Below are 18,635 nucleotides of genomic sequence, written 5' to 3'. Positions count from 1 at the left end.
TAGCCGAAGGTCTGTGGGAAGGGCATTCCAGTGAGAGGGGCTGGCGGTCGAGAATGTACGTTTCTTGAGCGATGACTTGGCTGGAGGTGCATATAATGTGCCTAAGTAGCTGGATCTGATTGGTCTCGATGATACGTGGGGACGAAGTGGGTCACTTAGATTTAGTTTGGGAATGAATGGTCTTGTGGGTTAAAGTTTAGGTGACGCATCAATACTAGCAAAAAAAAAAAAAGTGTTTAACTAAATCAATATCCAGTTAGAAAATAACCAAAATGATTAACATTCCCTGACATTCATATTTCATTCCCGGGGAAAGGTTTATATTTGGAGCCTCCACTTTCTAACTGGGTTCGCTGGCGTGGGAGTACTGCGGTAAGCACGCTGTATAGGTAACATGCCAATACATGTAAGGAGGCAATTTTTTAATTAGTTAAATGAGGGGCTTGTGGGTTCTGCGTAAGGTGGGCTTAGGTCATAATTTCCAACAATGGCTTCGAGCAATGTATACCAGCCCTAAAGCCTGTGTCAAAGTGAATGGCTATTACTCCGAGGCGTTTGCGCTGGGGAGGGGTACCAGGCAGGGGTGCCCCTTATCCCCTCTTCTATTTGCACTCTTTATGGAGCCACTGGCTGCAGCTGTTCGCCAAAATGGGGATATAAACGGATTGGCGGTAGGGGGAGATGGTTCTAAAATTACGCTATTCGCAGATGACCTCCTGTTTACCGTAGCTCAACCTCAGAGTACCCTGTCGGTATTAGTTAAAGAGCTGGACAGATTTAGTGGCATGTCTGGGTTCAAAGTCAATATGAATAAAACTGAGATTTTGAATGTGACGATGCCGGATGAGCAGATCCCGGCGTTACAGGCCAAATTTCCCTTTAAATGGGCCACAAAGGGGATAAAATATCTAGGGATCACAATGTCTGCAAATTGGCGACAGCTGTTTAATCTCAATTATGTACCCTTGATGACGCAAATGATTAGGGATTTGGATGTATGGTTTCCCTATAAGATGTCCTGGCTGGGGAGAGTAGCGGTGATCAAAATGAATATCTTACCCAGATGGTTGTATCTCTTCCAGTCGCTGCCGATAGAGGTGCCCTCGAAATTTTTAAGATCCCTGCAATCTAAGGTGTTTCATTTTATATGGCGGAGAAGACCACCACGAATAGTGAGGCGGGTGCTGTACCGTCCAAGGGAGGAAGGGGGGCTCGCGGTTCCCAACTTTATTAAGTATTATCAGGCGGCACAGCTCCGGGTCATACCGGAATGGGCCGCAGGGCGACGTCTAAAACTATGGGCTAAATTGGAGCAAAGCCTGGGGGGGGGGGGGGGGGTGTGCCTCTGCATACGAGGGTATGGGGGCTCAAGATGAAAGGGCACCCCAAAGAGGTAGAAAACCCCTTTACGCAGGCAACGCTAAAAATTTGGAGTCAATGTAGGGGGAGGTTGACGGGGAAGGAGGAGGTGACTCCCCTCCTACCTATTGGGCTGTATCAGCAACGCTGTGGGGTATTTGAGGGGGGGGCTGGTCTGGATAGGTGGAGCAAATGGGGGATTGTGCGGTATGGACAATTGATCCAGGACTCTCGCATAAATTCATTTGAGGACTTACAGCGTAAATACGACCTCCCCAGAGGGGAGTATTACCGGTACCTCCAGATACGACACTGTCTTCAGGACCCGTATATTCGAGTAAATGTTAGCAGGCAAAGTTCGGCGTTTGAAAGCCTGTGTAGTACTATGGACGAATTGAAGGGGACTATTTCAAATATCTACGTTTGGCTATCTGAACGCGACCTGACCCGCCACTGTTTTCAGCAGGCTTGGGAAAAGGACTTAAACTTAAATTGGACGGAGTCGCGCTGGAATAATTGCTTTTTACAAGCCTCCCGAGGGACTATCTCGGCCAACATCATGGAGACTAATTACAAAGTACTGGCGAGGTGGTACTTGACGCCAGCTAAGTTGCACAAAATGTACCCATCACAAGCTGAAACTTGCTGGCGGAACTGTACGCATAAGGGGACATTTTTGCATATTTGGTGGGGGTGCACCAACATAACACCGTTTTGGCAATGGATTCGGCGGGCGATAACACGGATGTTATGTATTTCGGTGCCTAATGAACCGGCACTATTCTTGTTGTCAGACTTTCCAGAGGTGTGGCCCAGGAGGGTGAGAAAGTTGGTACACTATGTGCTTAGCGCAGCAAGACAGGAACTGGCGGCACACTGGCGGCAGGACAGGCCACCGGCCGTGGAGACGGTTATACAGAGGCTGTGGCTCATGCACTCGTGGTTCTAAATGAGAGCCCAACAACAAGATATGGTGGCGCAACATGTCTTAATTTGGGAACCCTTTTTACAGTGGTATAATGCGTTATGAGATGTAGAAGCCTAAAGGGTCCGTGAATGTTCACAGGGGAGCTGAGGCCTGGAGTGGCTGGACTATACGGACATGAGGACATTGATGGGAGTCCGCAGGACGAGCAGTAGGCAGCCAATCCTGAAAGCCCCAAATCCGGAGTATGTCTTAACCAGGGAGAATGACATGGGAGGGGGGGAGGGGGGGGGGAGAAACAGGGAAAAAGCATGGCACGATAAAGGTTGTAAAAGCTTTATTATAAGTATTATTGTTTTGTATTTGAAGTGAATATGGCTATGTTGTTATTGTTTCTGATGCCAATAAAAATTAAATGATAAAAAAAATAAATGAGGGGCTTGCAGTCCTGCGGATCCCATGTGGAATGTCCCTTTGAAAATGGGGGCAGCGGTGCACACTGGATACTTTGTACCTGCGTACGTTGGCGACTGCTTTGAAGCAGGTACAGACACGCACGCCAAGCTTTCAAAATGAAAGTTGTAGAACTAAGGGTGACAACGGCAGCCAGCAAGATGAGGGGGTAAGACAGAGCCATGCCAGCTGGCGGCGGGGGAAAAGGATGATAGTTAATTCAGAGCTTGACCATTTGTCAAGCTCTGAATTAACCTCGTCTATAGCGGGGGGCTGAGCTGGTGGCTCGGTGGATTCCCAAGTCAGGTCTCCTTCAGCAATTTTCTAGCTGTGCTTGCAGTTGCCTCCCTTGCATCAGAGACTTCTTTACTTGAGCAGTTGCAAAGGAACACGACTCGGCTTGTGTCATGGGCAATAAATTCTCAGGGTGCCAAATCTGAACAGATGCACAATTGGGGTAACCCTAATCTGAATTTTGAAGTTCATTTTTCCACCTCTAGGGCATACGCAACACGATCGGGCCATGCTTTTTATTGCTGGCTTTGCATGGTTTGCGCCAGTACTGTGTGTTACCACCTTGTAGAGCCAGGATCCACAAGTAAGAAACAAAACACTTTCTGGGTCACGCCATAGACCCAGCTACTGTGTTATGTTGAAACCTGTGAATCCTGGCCCCAGTTAAGTTTCAGTTTCCCGTGGACGACTGAAGGAAGCCGTTTTCTTGCTGCCAGCCAGTTCTGAAAGTTGTGCTTTAGCCACCGCTATTCATCTTGAATGCGGTTTTGCTGATGCCGATAGCAGGAGTATAGTCCTTACGTATGGCACTGCACAGCCCTACAGCTCATCTTTACCGTCCCAAGAATCTGATCTTGCAGTCCTGGTCACTTCCAAGCCAAGCTTTGCCATCCAACTAAAAATCAGCTGCTTAGCTAACCCGGCTAGGAGGAGAAGCCTATCTATCTTAAACTTGTACTTCATTCTCCTTCCCTTATTACTTTACCTCATTATAGGGAGGGAAAAAAAATCAGTGGTTATTTGTTCTAAACAAATCTGACTAACAGGTATGGCTTTAAAAATTGGAGAAATGAACATTGGTTCTTTAATTCTCCAAAAATGTGTCTTTTAGCCCTGTTTTAAAAGGACTTGCAATGGAAACGGAAAGCTTTGCTTCTGTCTCTGGAGACAAATAGTGAAATACTCGTGCCTTCTCAACGTCCTACTATTAATACCAATGGAAGTAACGTGCTCAGAAAGCTACCAGACAGATAACTGGTGTATTTGCTCCTAAATTTTTGTTTCATTTACTGTCTCTAAGTAATGAATTTAGATATTTTTTAGTTGGATTTTATTTGTATTGAATGCTTTTATGTAATTTTTATTCTAATCTTATTTTTTGTTTTATATTAATACGTAAACCGTAGAGATAGAGATTTGGTTTTCTTGTATAAGGGTATAGAAAAGTTGCATAAATAAATAAATTTATCTTGCAGGGCTTGCTCCAAATTTTATACAAAAAAAGGTGCAAGAGATGACATCAAGCTAAAGCTAAAATGCTAAAACGGTTTCTGTTAAGGACCATAAAAATATATCTATCACACGTCCATTTGTGGTCCTCATGCTTCATCATTAAATAGTGGCAGACTCTGTACACAGTGTAGGGTATTCAGCCTACCCTGGAAAAGATTCAAGGGTTTGCTTTTCTAGTTTTGGACCCGTTAAAGAGGGCTGCTTTCACCTCACCTTTGTAGTATCTAAGAAACGCCTCGAATGACTGCCTCTAAAACCACACAACGTGGCTCGTCTCACGAAGCTCTGTGGAATCTGGAGAGAAAAAAAAAGACAGCGTATATTAGAAGTGTAGTCAGCCTTCAAAAGGAATACTTCATTTTCTTTTGCATGACCTATCCAATAAGTCAAGAAAAAAAAAAAAAGCCCATTTTGAGCTTAAGAAAAAAAGGTACATAGCTGATGTAAAACAAACACCCACCATAAAGAAAAATAACAAAGGACCCTTTATCTTTCTTTCAAATGATACAGCTGCTCTCTTACTGAAGTTCCAATGGTTCATACATTAAAAGCTCCTATTCCATTCTTTTCTGAGCTCCAGCTTGAAATCATCTCTGGCTCTTATAACCCCCTTGGCATACCATTACCGGTCTTCGATTGAGGAAAACAGAAGGAGTTGGCAAACATTTTATGTTCACTTAATTCCCCACAAAGGGAATGTATGGTACAGTTCAAAAATCATTTCAAAAAGTTATCTTACAAAATTCCCATATGAACCAATTCACAAGTAAGTTCAAATAGATATATCCATCTACTGAATACTTAAAACAAATTACAGTAGCAATACATTATAAAACATAAGCACTACACAAATCACACATACACTCATACACACACCCAATAAAACCTAACAACCACCTCATACATGATCCCAACCATAAATATTCATTAGATCCAAAAAACCAACAACCCAGATCTTGTGTGCAAGAAGAGCTTATTTTAAAGGCATGTCGTCTTCATTCAAAATTTAGAAAATAGGAAAATCTGACAGTTTACTAGTTTGTATATCACTTCTCAGTTCAGTTCCTTCTCAAAGAGTAGAAAAATATCATCTGAATTAAATATTGCCAGAATCTTTTCAGTTAAAGTTTTATATTTTAATCAAGCTGGAAAGAATCCATCCAAATGGAAAAACGACAGATTTTCAAACCGATTTCCAGAATATAGATTACATTCACTCAATTACCAGACATCAACTTTGCTTCTAAACGGGTGCAGACCACCCACCATCGATGATAAAACATCAGCCCGACATGTTTTATCTGGACTGCTTCTTCGGGGGCGTCGGCAAGTTTAACCAAAATCCCCTGTAGCGTGTTCAAATAAATGGATGCGACAGCAAGATCCCAAGTCCCTCCATTACAGAAATGTTAATGTTACCACACTCAGGGACTGTGCTGCTTAGAATACATTTAAATCCCGGTGCCATGACGCTGGCGGGGGATGCTCCCAAGTCCCTCCATTACAGAAATGTTATGTTACCACACTCAGGGACTGTGCTGCTTAGAATACATTTAAATCCCGGTGCCATGACGCTGGCGGGGGATGCTCCCAAGTCCCTCCATTACAGAAATGTTAATGTTACCACACTCAGGGACCGGGCTGCTTAGAATACATTTAAATCCCGGTGCCATGACGCTGGCGGGGGATGCTCCCAAGTCCCTCCATTACAGAAATGTTAATGTTACCACACTCAGGGACTGTGCTGCTTAGAATACATTTAAATCCTGGTGCCATGACGCTGGCGGGGGATGCTCCCAAGTCCCTCCATTACAGAAATGTTAATGTTACCACACTCAGGGACCGGGCTGCTTAGAATACATTTAAATCCCGGTGCCATGACGCTGGCGGGGGATGCTCCCAAGTCCCTCCATTACAGAAATGTTAATGTTACCACACTCAGGGACTGTGCTGCTTAGAATACATTTAAATCCCGGTGCCATGACGCTGGCCTGGATGCTCCCAAGTCCCTCCATTACAGAAATGTTAATGTTACCACACTCAGGGACCGGGCTGCTTAGAATACATTTAAATCCTGGTGCCATGACGCTGGCCTGGATGCTCCCAAGTCCCTCCATTACAGAAATGTTAATGTTACCACACTCAGGGACTGTGCTGCTTAGAATACATTTAAATCCCGGTGCCATGACGCTGGCGGGGGATGCTCCCAAGTCCCTCCATTACAGAAATGTTATGTTACCACACTCAGGGACTGTGCTGCTTAGAATACATTTAAATCCCGGTGCCATGACGCTGGCGGGGGATGCTCCCAAGTCCCTCCATTACAGAAATGTTAATGTTACCACACTCAGGGACTGTGCTGCTTAGAATACATTTAAATCCCGGTGCCATGACGCTGGCGGGGGATGCTCCCAAGTCCCTCCGTTACGGAAATGTTAATGTTACCACACTCAGGGACTGTGCTGCTTAGAATACATTTAAATCCCGGTGCCATGACGCTGGCCTGGATGCTCCCAAGTCCCTCCATTACGGAAATGTTAATGTTACCACACTCAGGGACTGTGCTGCTTAGAATACATTTAAATCCCGGTGCCATGACGCTGGCGGGGGATGCTCCCAAGTCCCTCCGTTACGGAAATGTTAATGTTACCACACTCAGGGACCGGGCTGCTTAGAATACATTTAAATCCCGGTGCCATGACGCTGGCCTGGATGCTCCCAAGTCCCTCCATTACGGAAATGTTAATGTTACCACACTCAGGGACTGTGCTGCTTAGAATACATTTAAATCCTGGTGCCATGACGCTGGCGGGGGATGCTCCCAAGTCCCTCCATTACGGAAATGTTAATGTTACCACACTCAGGGACCGGGCTGCTTAGAATACATTTAAATCCCGGTGCCATGACGCTGGCGGGGGATGCTCCCAAGTCCCTCCATTACAGAAATGTTAATGTTACCACACTCAGGGACCGGGCTGCTTAGAATACATTTAAATCCCGGTGCCATGACGCTGGCCTGGATGCTCCCAAGTCCCTCCGTTACGGAAATGCTAATGTTACCACACTCAGGGACTGTGCTGCTTAGAATACATTTAAATCCCGGTGCCATGACGCTGGCCTGGATGCTCCCAAGTCCCTCCATTACGGAAATGTTAATGTTACCACACTCAGGGACTGTGCTGCTTAGAATACATTTAAATCCCGGTGCCATGACGCTGGCCTGGATGCTCCCAAGTCCCTCCATTACAGAAATGTTAATGTTACCACACTCAGGGACTGTGCTGCTTAGAATACATTTAAATCCCAGTGCCATGACGCTGGCCTGGATGCTCCCAAGTCCCTCCATTACGGAAATGTTAATGTTACCACACTCAGGGACCGGGCTGCTTAGAAAAATTTAAATCCTGGTGCCATGACGCTGGCCTGGATGCTCCCAAGTCCCTCCATTACGGAAATGTTAATGTTACCACACTCAGGGACCGGGCTGCTTAGAATACATTTAAATCCCGGTGCCATGACGCTGGCCTGGATGCTCCCAAGTCCCTCCATTACGGAAATGTTAATGTTACCACACTCAGGGACCGGGCTGCTTAGAAAATTTAAATCCTGGTGCCATGACGCTGGCCTGGATGCTCCCAAGTCCCTCCATTACGGAAATGTTAATGTTACCACACTCAGGGACCGGGCTGCTTAGAATACATTTAAATCCCGGTGCCATGACGCTGGCCTGGATGCTCCCAAGTCCCTCCATTACGGAAATGTTAATGTTACCACACTCAGGGACTGTGCTGCTTAGAATACATTTAAATCCCGGTGCCATGACGCTGGCGGGGGATGCTCCCAAGTCCCTCCATTACAGAAATTTTAATGTTACCACACTCAGGGACTGTGCTGCTTAGAATACATTTAAATCCCGGTGCCATGACGCTGGCCTGGATGCTCCCAAGTCCCTCCATTACGGAAATCTTAATGTTACCACACTCAGGGACCGGGCTGCTTAGAATACATTTAAATCCCAGTGCCATGACGCTGGCCTGGATGCTCCCAAGTCCCTCCATTTCGGAAATGTTAATGTTACCACACTCAGGGACCGGGCTGCTTAGAATACATTTAAATCCCGGTGCCATGACGCTGGCCTGGATGCTCCCAAGTCCCTCCATTACAGAAATGTTAATGTTACCACACTCAGGGACCGGGCTGCTTAGAATACATTTAAATCCCTGGTGCCATGACGCTGGCCTGGATGCTCCCAAGTCCCTCCATTACAGAAATGTTAATGTTACCACACTCAGGGACCGGGCTGCTTAGAATACATTTAAATCCTGGTGCCATGACGCTGGCCTGGATGCTCCCAAGTCCCTCCATTTCGAAATGTTAATGTTACCACACTCAGGGACCGGGCTGCTTAGAATACATTTAAATCCCGGTGCCATGACGCTGGCCTGGGATGCTCCCAAGTCCCTCCATTACGAAATGTTAATGTTACCACACTCAGGGACCTGGGCTGCTTAGAATACATTTAAATCCCGGTGCCATGACGCTGGCGGGGGATGCTCCCAAGTCCCTCCGTTACAGGAAATGTTAATGTTACCACACTCAGGGACTGTGCTGCTTAGAATACATTTAAATCCCGGTGCCATGACGCTGGCGGGGGATGCTCCCAAGTCCCTCCGTTACGGAAATGTTAATGTTACCACACTCAGGGACTGTGCTGCTTAGAATACATTTAAATCCTGGTGCCATGACGCTGGCGGGGGATGCTCCCAAGTCCCTCCATTTCGGAAATGTTAATGTTACCACACTCAGGGACTGTGCTGCTTAGAATACATTTAAATCCTGGTGCCATGACGCTGGCCTGGATGCTCCCAAGTCCCTCCATTACAGAAATGTTAATGTTACCACACTCAGGGACCGGGCTGCTTAGAATACATTTAAATCCTGGTGCCATGACGCTGGCGGGGGATGCTCCCAAGTCCCTCCATTACGGAAATGTTAATGTTACCACACTCAGGGACCGGGCTGCTTAGAATACATTTAAATCCTGGTGCCATGACGCTGGCGGGGGATGCTCCCAAGTCCCTCCATTTCGGAAATGTTAATGTTACCACACTCAGGGACCGGGCTGCTTAGAATACATTTAAATCCCGGTGCCATGACGCTGGCCTGGATGCTCCCAAGTCCCTCCATTACAGAAATGTTAATGTTACCACACTCAGGGACTGTGTTGCTTAGAATACATTTAAATCCCAGTGCCATGACGCTGGCGGGGGATGCTCCCAAGTCCCTCCGTTACAGAAATGTTAATGTTACCACACTCAGGGACCGGGCTGCTTAGAATACATTTAAATCCCGGTGCCATGACGCTGGCCTGGATGCTCCCAAGTCCCTCCATTACAGAAATGTTAATGTTACCACACTCAGGGACTGTGCTGCTTAGAATACATTTAAATCCCGGTGCCATGACGCTGGCCTGGATGCTCCCAAGTCCCTCCATTACAGAAATGTTAATGTTACCACACTCAGGGACCGGGCTGCTTAGAATACATTTAAATCCCGGTGCCATGACGCTGGCGGGGGATGCTCCCAAGTCCCTCCATTACGGAAATGTTATGTTACCACACTCAGGGACCGGGCTGCTTAGAATACATTTAAATCCCGGTGCCATGACGCTGGCGGGGGATGCTCCCAAGTCCCTCCATTACAGAAATGTTAATGTTACCACACTCAGGGACTGTGCTGCTTAGAATACATTTAAATCCTGGTGCCATGACGCTGGCGGGGGATGCTCCCAAGTCCCTCCATTACAGAAATGTTAATGTTACCACACTCAGGGACTGTGCTGCTTAGAATACATTTAAATCCCGGTGCCATGACGCTGGCCTGGATGCTCCCAAGTCCCTCCATTACGGAAATGTTAATGTTACCACACTCAGGGACCGGGCTGCTTAGAAAAATTTAAATCCTGGTGCCATGACGCTGGCCTGGATGCTCCCAAGTCCCTCCATTACGGAAATGTTAATGTTACCACACTCAGGGACCGGGCTGCTTAGAATACATTTAAATCCCGGTGCCATGACGCTGGCCTGGATGCTCCCAAGTCCCTCCATTACAGAAATGTTAATGTTACCACACTCAGGGACTGTGCTGCTTAGAATACATTTAAATCCCGGTGCCATGACGCTGGCGGGGGATGCTCCCAAGTCCCTCCATTACGGAAATCTTAATGTTACCACACTCAGGGACCGGGCTGCTTAGAATACATTTAAATCCCGGTGCCATGACGCTGGCCTGGATGCTCCCAAGTCCCTCCATTTCGGAAATGTTAATGTTACCACACTCAGGGACCGGGCTGCTTAGAATACATTTAAATCCCGGTGCCATGACGCTGGCCTGGATGCTCCCAAGTCCCTCCGTTACGGAAATGTTAATGTTACCACACTCAGGGACCGGGCTGCTTAGAATACATTTAAATCCCGGTGCCATGACGCTGGCCTGGATGCTCCCAAGTCCCTCCATTACAGAAATGTTAATGTTACCACACTCAGGGACCGGGCTGCTTAGAATACATTTAAATCCCGGTGCCATGACGCTGGCCTGGATGCTCCCAAGTCCCTCCGTTACAGAAATGTTAATGTTACCACACTCAGGGACCGGGCTGCTTAGAATACATTTAAATCCCGGTGCCATGACGCTGGCGGGGGATGCTCCCAAGTCCCTCCGTTACAGAAATGTTAATGTTACCACACTCAGGGACTGTGCTGCTTAGAATACATTTAAATCCCGGTGCCATGACGCTGGCCTGGATGCTCCCAAGTCCCTCCATTACAGAAATGTTAATGTTCCCACACTCAGGGACTGTGCTGCTTAGAATACATTTAAATCCCGGTGCCATGACGCTGGCCTGGATGCTCCCAAGTCCCTCCATTACAGAAATGTTAATGTTACCACACTCAGGGACCGGGCTGCTTAGAATACATTTAAATCCCGGTGCCATGACGCTGGCGGGGGATGCTCCCAAGTCCCTCCGTTACAGAAATGTTAATGTTACCACACTCAGGGACTGTGCTGCTTAGAATACATTTAAATCCCGGTGCCATGACGCTGGCCTGGATGCTCCCAAGTCCCTCCATTACGGAAATGTTAATGTTACCACACTCAGGGACTGTGCTGCTTAGAATACATTTAAATCCTGGTGCCATGACGCTGGCCTGGATGCTCCCAAGTCCCTCCATTACAGAAATGTTAATGTTACCACACTCAGGGACTGTGCTGCTTAGAATACATTTAAATCCTGGTGCCATGACGCTGGCCTGGATGCTCCCAAGTCCCTCCATTACGGAAATGTTATGTTACCACACTCAGGGACTGTGCTGCTTAGAATACATTTAAATCCCGGTGCCATGACGCTGGCGGGGGATGCTCCCAAGTCCCTCCATTTCGGAAATGTTAATGCTACCACACTCAGGGACCGGGCTGCTTAGAATACATTTAAATCCCGGTGCCATGACGCTGGCGGGGGATGCTCCCAAGTCCCTCCATTACAGAAATGTTAATGTTACCACACTCAGGGACTGTGCTGCTTAGAATACATTTAAATCCTGGTGCCATGACGCTGGCGGGGGATGCTCCCAAGTCCCTCCATTACAGAAATGTTAATGTTACCACACTCAGGGACTGTGCTGCTTAGAATACATTTAAATCCCGGTGCCATGACGCTGGCGTGGATGCTCCCAAGTCCCTCCGTTACAGAAATGTTAATGTTACCACACTCAGGGACTGTGCTGCTTAGAATACATTTAAATCCCGGTGCCATGACGCTGGCGGGGGATGCTCCCAAGTCCCTCCATTACAGAAATGTTAATGTTACCACACTCAGGGACTGTGCTGCTTAGAATACATTTAAATCCCGGTGCCATGACGCTGGCGGGGGATGCTCCCAAGTCCCTCCATTACGGAAATGTTAATGTTACCACACTCAGGGACTGTGCTGCTTAGAATACATTTAAATCCCGGTGCCATGACGCTGGCGGGGGATGCTCCCAAGTCCCTCCATTACGGAAATGTTATGTTACCACACTCAGGGACCGGGCTGCTTAGAATACATTTAAATCCCGGTGCCATGACGCTGGCCTGGATGCTCCCAAGTCCCTCCATTACGGAAATGTTAATGTTACCACACTCAGGGACTGTGCTGCTTAGAATACATTTAAATCCTGGTGCCATGACGCTGGCCTGGATGCTCCCAAGTCCCTCCATTACGGAAATGTTATGTTACCACACTCAGGGACTGTGCTGCTTAGAATACATTTAAATCCTGGTGCCATGACGCTGGCGGGGGATGCTCCCAAGTCCCTCCATTTCGGAAATGTTAATGTTACCACACTCAGGGACCGGGCTGCTTAGAATACATTTAAATCCCGGTGCCATGACGCTGGCCTGGATGCTCCCAAGTCCCTCCATTACAGAAATGTTAATGCTACCACACTCAGGGACCGGGCTGCTTAGAATACATTTAAATCCTGGTGCCATGACGCTGGCGGGGGATGCTCCCAAGTCCCTCCATTTCGGAAATGTTAATGTTACCACACTCAGGGACTGTGCTGCTTAGAATACATTTAAATCCCGGTGCCATGACGCTGGCCTGGATGCTGCCAAGTCCCTCCATTACAGAAATGTTAATGTTACCACACTCAGGGACTGTGCTGCTTAGAATACATTTAAATCCCAGTGCCATGACGCTGGCGGGGGATGCTCCCAAGTCCCTCCATTACAGAAATGTTAATGTTACCACACTCAGGGACTGTGCTGCTTAGAATACATTTAAATCCCGGTGCCATGACGCTGGCCTGGATGCTCCCAAGTCCCTCCATTACGGAAATGCTAATGTTACCACACTCAGGGACCGGGCTGCTTAGAATACATTTAAATCCCGGTGCCATGACGCTGGCCTGGATGCTCCCAAGTCCCTCCATTACAGAAATGTTAATGTTACCACACTCAGGGACCGGGCTGCTTAGAATACATTTAAATCCTGGTGCCATGACGCTGGCGGGGGATGCTCCCAAGTCCCTCCATTACAGAAATGTTAATGTTACCACACTCAGGGACTGTGCTGCTTAGAATACATTTAAATCCCGGTGCCATGACGCTGGCCTGGATGCTCCCAAGTCCCTCCATTACGGAAATGTTAATGTTCCCACACTCAGGGACTGTGCTGCTTAGAATACATTTAAATCCCGGTGCCATGACGCTGGCCTGGATGCTCCCAAGTCCCTCCATTACGGAAATGTTAATGTTACCACACTCAGGGACTGTGCTGCTTAGAATACATTTAAATCCCAGTGCCATGACGCTGGCCTGGATGCTCCCAAGTCCCTCCATTACGGAAATGTTAATGTTACCACACTCAGGGACTGTGCTGCTTAGAATACATTTAAATCCCGGTGCCATGACGCTGGCGGGGGATGCTCCCAAGTCCCTCCATTACAGAAATGTTAATGTTACCACACTCAGGGACCGGGCTGCTTAGAATACATTTAAATCCCGGTGCCATGACGCTGGCGGGGGATGCTCCCAAGTCCCTCCATTACAGAAATGTTAATGTTACCACACTCAGGGACTGTGCTGCTTAGAATACATTTAAATCCCGGTGCCATGACGCTGGCCTGGATGCTCCCAAGTCCCTCCATTACGGAAATGTTAATGTTACCACACTCAGGGACTGTGCTGCTTAGAATACATTTAAATCCCAGTGCCATGACGCTGGCCTGGATGCTCCCAAGTCCCTCCATTACGGAAATGTTAATGTTACCACACTCAGGGACCGGGCTGCTTAGAATACATTTAAATCCCGGTGCCATGACGCTGGCGGGGGATGCTCCCAAGTCCCTCCATTACAGAAATGTTAATGTTACCACACTCAGGGACTGTGCTGCTTAGAATACATTTAAATCCCGGTGCCATGACGCTGGCGGGGGATGCTCCCAAGTCCCTCCATTACAGAAATGTTAATGTTACCACACTCAGGGACCGGGCTGCTTAGAATACATTTAAATCCCGGTGCCATGACGCTGGCGGGGGATGCTCCCAAGTCCCTCCATTACAGAAATGTTAATGTTACCACACTCAGGGACTGTGCTGCTTAGAATACATTTAAATCCCGGTGCCATGACGCTGGCCTGGATGCTCCCAAGTCCCTCCATTACAGAAATGTTAATGTTACCACACTCAGGGACCGGGCTGCTTAGAATACATTTAAATCCCGGTGCCATGACGCTGGCGGGGGATGCTCCCAAGTCCCTCCGTTACAGAAATGTTAATGTTACCACACTCAGGGACTGTGCTGCTTAGAATACATTTAAATCCCGGTGCCATGACGCTGGCCTGGATGCTCCCAAGTCCCTCCGTTACGGAAATGTTATGTTACCACACTCAGGGACCGGGCTGCTTAGAATACATTTAAATCCCGGTGCCATGACGCTGGCGGGGGATGCTCCCAAGTCCCTCCATTACAGAAATGTTAATGTTACCACACTCAGGGACTGTGCTGCTTAGAATACATTTAAATCCCGGTGCCATGACGCTGGCCTGGATGCTCCCAAGTCCCTCCATTACAGAAATGCTAATGTTACCACACTCAGGGACTGTGCTGCTTAGAATACATTTAAATCCCGGTGCCATGACGCTGGCCTGGATGCTCCCAAGTCCCTCCATTACAGAAATGTTAATGTTACCACACTCAGGGACCGGGCTGCTTAGAATACATTTAAATCCCGGTGCCATGACGCTGGCGGGGGATGCTCCCAAGTCCCTCCATTACAGAAATGTTAATGTTACCACACTCAGGGACTGTGCTGCTTAGAATACATTTAAATCCTGGTGCCATGACGCTGGCCTGGATGCTCCCAAGTCCCTCCATTACAGAAATGTTAATGTTACCACACTCAGGGACTGTGCTGCTTAGAATACATTTAAATCCTGGTGCCATGACGCTGGCCTGGATGCTCCCAAGTCCCTCCATTACAGAAATGTTAATGTTACCACACTCAGGGACTGTGCTGCTTAGAATACATTTAAATCCTGGTGCCATGACGCTGGCGGGGGATGCTCCCAAGTCCCTCCATTACAGAAATGTTAATGTTACCACACTCAGGGACCGGGCTGCTTAGAATACATTTAAATCCTGGTGCCATGACGCTGGCCTGGATGCTCCCAAGTCCCTCCATTACGGAAATGTTATGTTACCACACTCAGGGACCGGGCTGCTTAGAATACATTTAAATCCCGGTGCCATGACGCTGGCCTGGATGCTCCCAAGTCCCTCCATTACAGAAATGTTAATGTTACCACACTCAGGGACTGTGCTGCTTAGAATACATTTAAATCCCGGTGCCATGACGCTGGCGGGGGATGCTCCCAAGTCCCTCCATTACGGAAATGTTATGTTACCACACTCAGGGACCGGGCTGCTTAGAATACATTTAAATCCCGGTGCCATGACGCTGGCCTGGATGCTCCCAAGTCCCTCCATTACAGAAATGTTAATGTTACCACACTCAGGGACCGGGCTGCTTAGAATACATTTAAATCCCGGTGCCATGACGCTGGCGGGGGATGCTCCCAAGTCCCTCCATTACAGAAATGTTAATGTTACCACACTCAGGGACTGTGCTGCTTAGAATACATTTAAATCCCGGTGCCATGACGCTGGCGGGGGATGCTCCCAAGTCCCTCCATTACAGAAATGTTAATGTTACCACACTCAGGGACCGGGCTGCTTAGAATACATTTAAATCCCGGTGCCATGACGCTGGCGGGGGATGCTCCCAAGTCCCTCCATTACGGAAATGTTATGTTACCACACTCAGGGACCGTGCTGCTTAGAATACATTTAAATCCTGGTGCCATGACGCTGGCCTGGATGCTCCCAAGTCCCTCCATTACAGAAATGTTAATGTTACCACACTCAGGGACCGGGCTGCTTAGAATACATTTAAATCCCAGTGCCATGACGCTGGCGGGGGATGCTCCCAAGTCCCTCCATTACAGAAATGTTAATGTTACCACACTCAGGGACTGTGCTGCTTAGAATACATTTAAATCCCGGTGCCATGACGCTGGCCTGGATGCTCCCAAGTCCCTCCATTACAGAAATGTTAATGTTACCACACTCAGGGACCGGGCTGCTTAGAATACATTTAAATCCCGGTGCCATGACGCTGGCGGGGGATGCTCCCAAGTCCCTCCATTACAGAAATGTTAATGTTACCACACTCAGGGACTGTGCTGCTTAGAATACATTTAAATCCCGGTGCCATGACGCTGGCGGGGGATGCTCCCAAGTCCCTCCATTACAGAAATGTTAATGTTACCACACTCAGGGACCGGGCTGCTTAGAATACATTTAAATCCCGGTGCCATGACGCTGGCCTGGATGCTCCCAAGTCCCTCCATTACAGAAATGTTAATGTTACCACACTCAGGGACTGTGCTGCTTAGAATACATTTAAATCCCGGTGCCATGACGCTGGCCTGGATGCTCCCAAGTCCCTCCATTACGGAAATGTTATGTTACCACACTCAGGGACCGGGCTGCTTAGAATACATTTAAATCCCGGTGCCATGACGCTGGCGGGGGATGCTCCCAAGTCCCTCCATTACGGAAATGTTAATGTTACCACACTCAGGGACTGTGCTGCTTAGAATACATTTAAATCCTGGTGCCATGACGCTGGCGGGGGATGCTCCCAAGTCCCTCCATTACAGAAATGTTAATGTTACCACACTCAGGGACTGTGCTGCTTAGAATACATTTAAATCCCGGTGCCATGACGCTGGCCTGGATGCTCCCAAGTCCCTCCATTACGGAAATGTTAATGTTACCACACTCAGGGACTGTGCTGCTTAGAATACATTTAAATCCCGGTGCCATGACGCTGGCGGGGGATGCTCCCAAGTCCCTCCATTACAGAAATGTTAATGTTCCCACACTCAGGGACTGTGCTGCTTAGAATACATTTAAATCCCGGTGCCATGACGCTGGCCTGGATGCTCCCAAGTCCCTCCATTACAGAAATGTTAATGTTACCACACTCAGGGACCGGGCTGCTTAGAATACATTTAAATCCCGGTGCCATGACGCTGGCGGGGGATGCTCCCAAGTCCCTCCATTACAGAAATGTTAATGTTACCACACTCAGGGACTGTGCTGCTTAGAATACATTTAAATCCCGGTGCCATGACGCTGGCCTGGATGCTCCCAAGTCCCTCCGTTACAGAAATGTTAATGTTACCACACTCAGGGACTGTGCTGCTTAGAATACATTTAAATCCCGGTGCCATGACGCTGGCGGGGGATGCTCCCAAGTCCCTCCATTACAGAAATGTTAATGTTACCACACTCAGGGACCGTGCTGCTTAGGATACATTTAAATCCCGGTGCCATGACGCTGGCCTGGATGCTCCCAAGTCCCTCCATTACGGAAATGTTAATGTTACCACACTCAGGGACTGTGCTGCTTAGAATACATTTAAATCCCGGTGCCATGACGCTGGCCTGGATGCTCCCAAGTCCCTCCATTACGGAAATGTTAATGTTACCACACTCAGGGACTGTGCTGCTTAGAATACATTTAAATCCCGGTGCCATGACGCTGGCGGGGGATGCTCCCAAGTCCCTCCATTACAGAAATGTTAATGTTACCACACTCAGGGACCGTGCTGCTTAGGATACATTTAAATCCCGGTGCCATGACGCTGGCCTGGATGCTCCCAAGTCCCTCCATTACAGAAATGTTAATGTTACCACACTCAGGGACTGTGCTGCTTAGAATACATTTAAATCCCGGTGCCATGACGCTGGCCTGGATGCTCCCAAGTCCCTCCATTACAGAAATGTTAATGTTACCACACTCAGGGACTGTGCTGCTTAGAATACATTTAAATCCCGGTGCCATGACGCTGGCGGGGGATGCTCCCAAGTCCCTCCATTACGGAAATGTTATGTTACCACACTCAGGGACTGTGCTGCTTAGAATACATTTAAATCCCGGTGCCATGACGCTGGCCTGGATGCTCCCAAGTCCCTCCGTTACGGAAATGTTAATGTTACCACACTCAGGGACTGTGCTGCTTAGAATACATTTAAATCCCAGTGCCATGACGCTGGCCTGGATGCTCCCAAGTCCCTCCATTACGGAAATGTTAATGTTACCACACTCAGGGACTGTGCTGCTTAGAATACATTTAAATCCTGGTGCCATGACGCTGGCCTGGATGCTCCCAAGTCCCTCCATTACGGAAATGTTAATGTTACCACACTCAGGGACCGGGCTGCTTAGAATACATTTAAATCCCGGTGCCATGACGCTGG

The 18,635-nt window shown here is 48.0% G+C and overlaps 1 protein-coding gene across 4 annotated transcripts in view; it reads right to left on the bottom strand.

Moving 5' to 3' along the window:
• Window positions 1–18,635, bottom strand: part of ABCB7 (ATP binding cassette subfamily B member 7) — a 169,065-nt gene that overhangs the window by 130,182 nt on the left and 20,248 nt on the right. For all 4 annotated transcript variants that reach the window (XR_003857574.1, XM_029607661.1, XM_029607662.1 and 1 more), the window contains one exon: window positions 4,478–4,558. Coding sequence is in view for 2 of the 4 variants with exons in the window: in XM_029607661.1 (XP_029463521.1) it covers window positions 4,478–4,558 (81 nt within the window). In the remaining 2 variants the exon portion in view is untranslated. The remainder of the gene's footprint in view (window positions 1–4,477; window positions 4,559–18,635) is intronic.

Source organism: Rhinatrema bivittatum, chromosome 6 (assembly GCF_901001135.1).
Source record: "Rhinatrema bivittatum chromosome 6, aRhiBiv1.1, whole genome shotgun sequence".
NCBI lineage: Eukaryota > Metazoa > Chordata > Amphibia > Gymnophiona > Rhinatrematidae > Rhinatrema > Rhinatrema bivittatum.
Note: the sequence above shows the minus strand (reverse complement) of the source record. Positions and strands in the feature narration are given on the sequence as shown.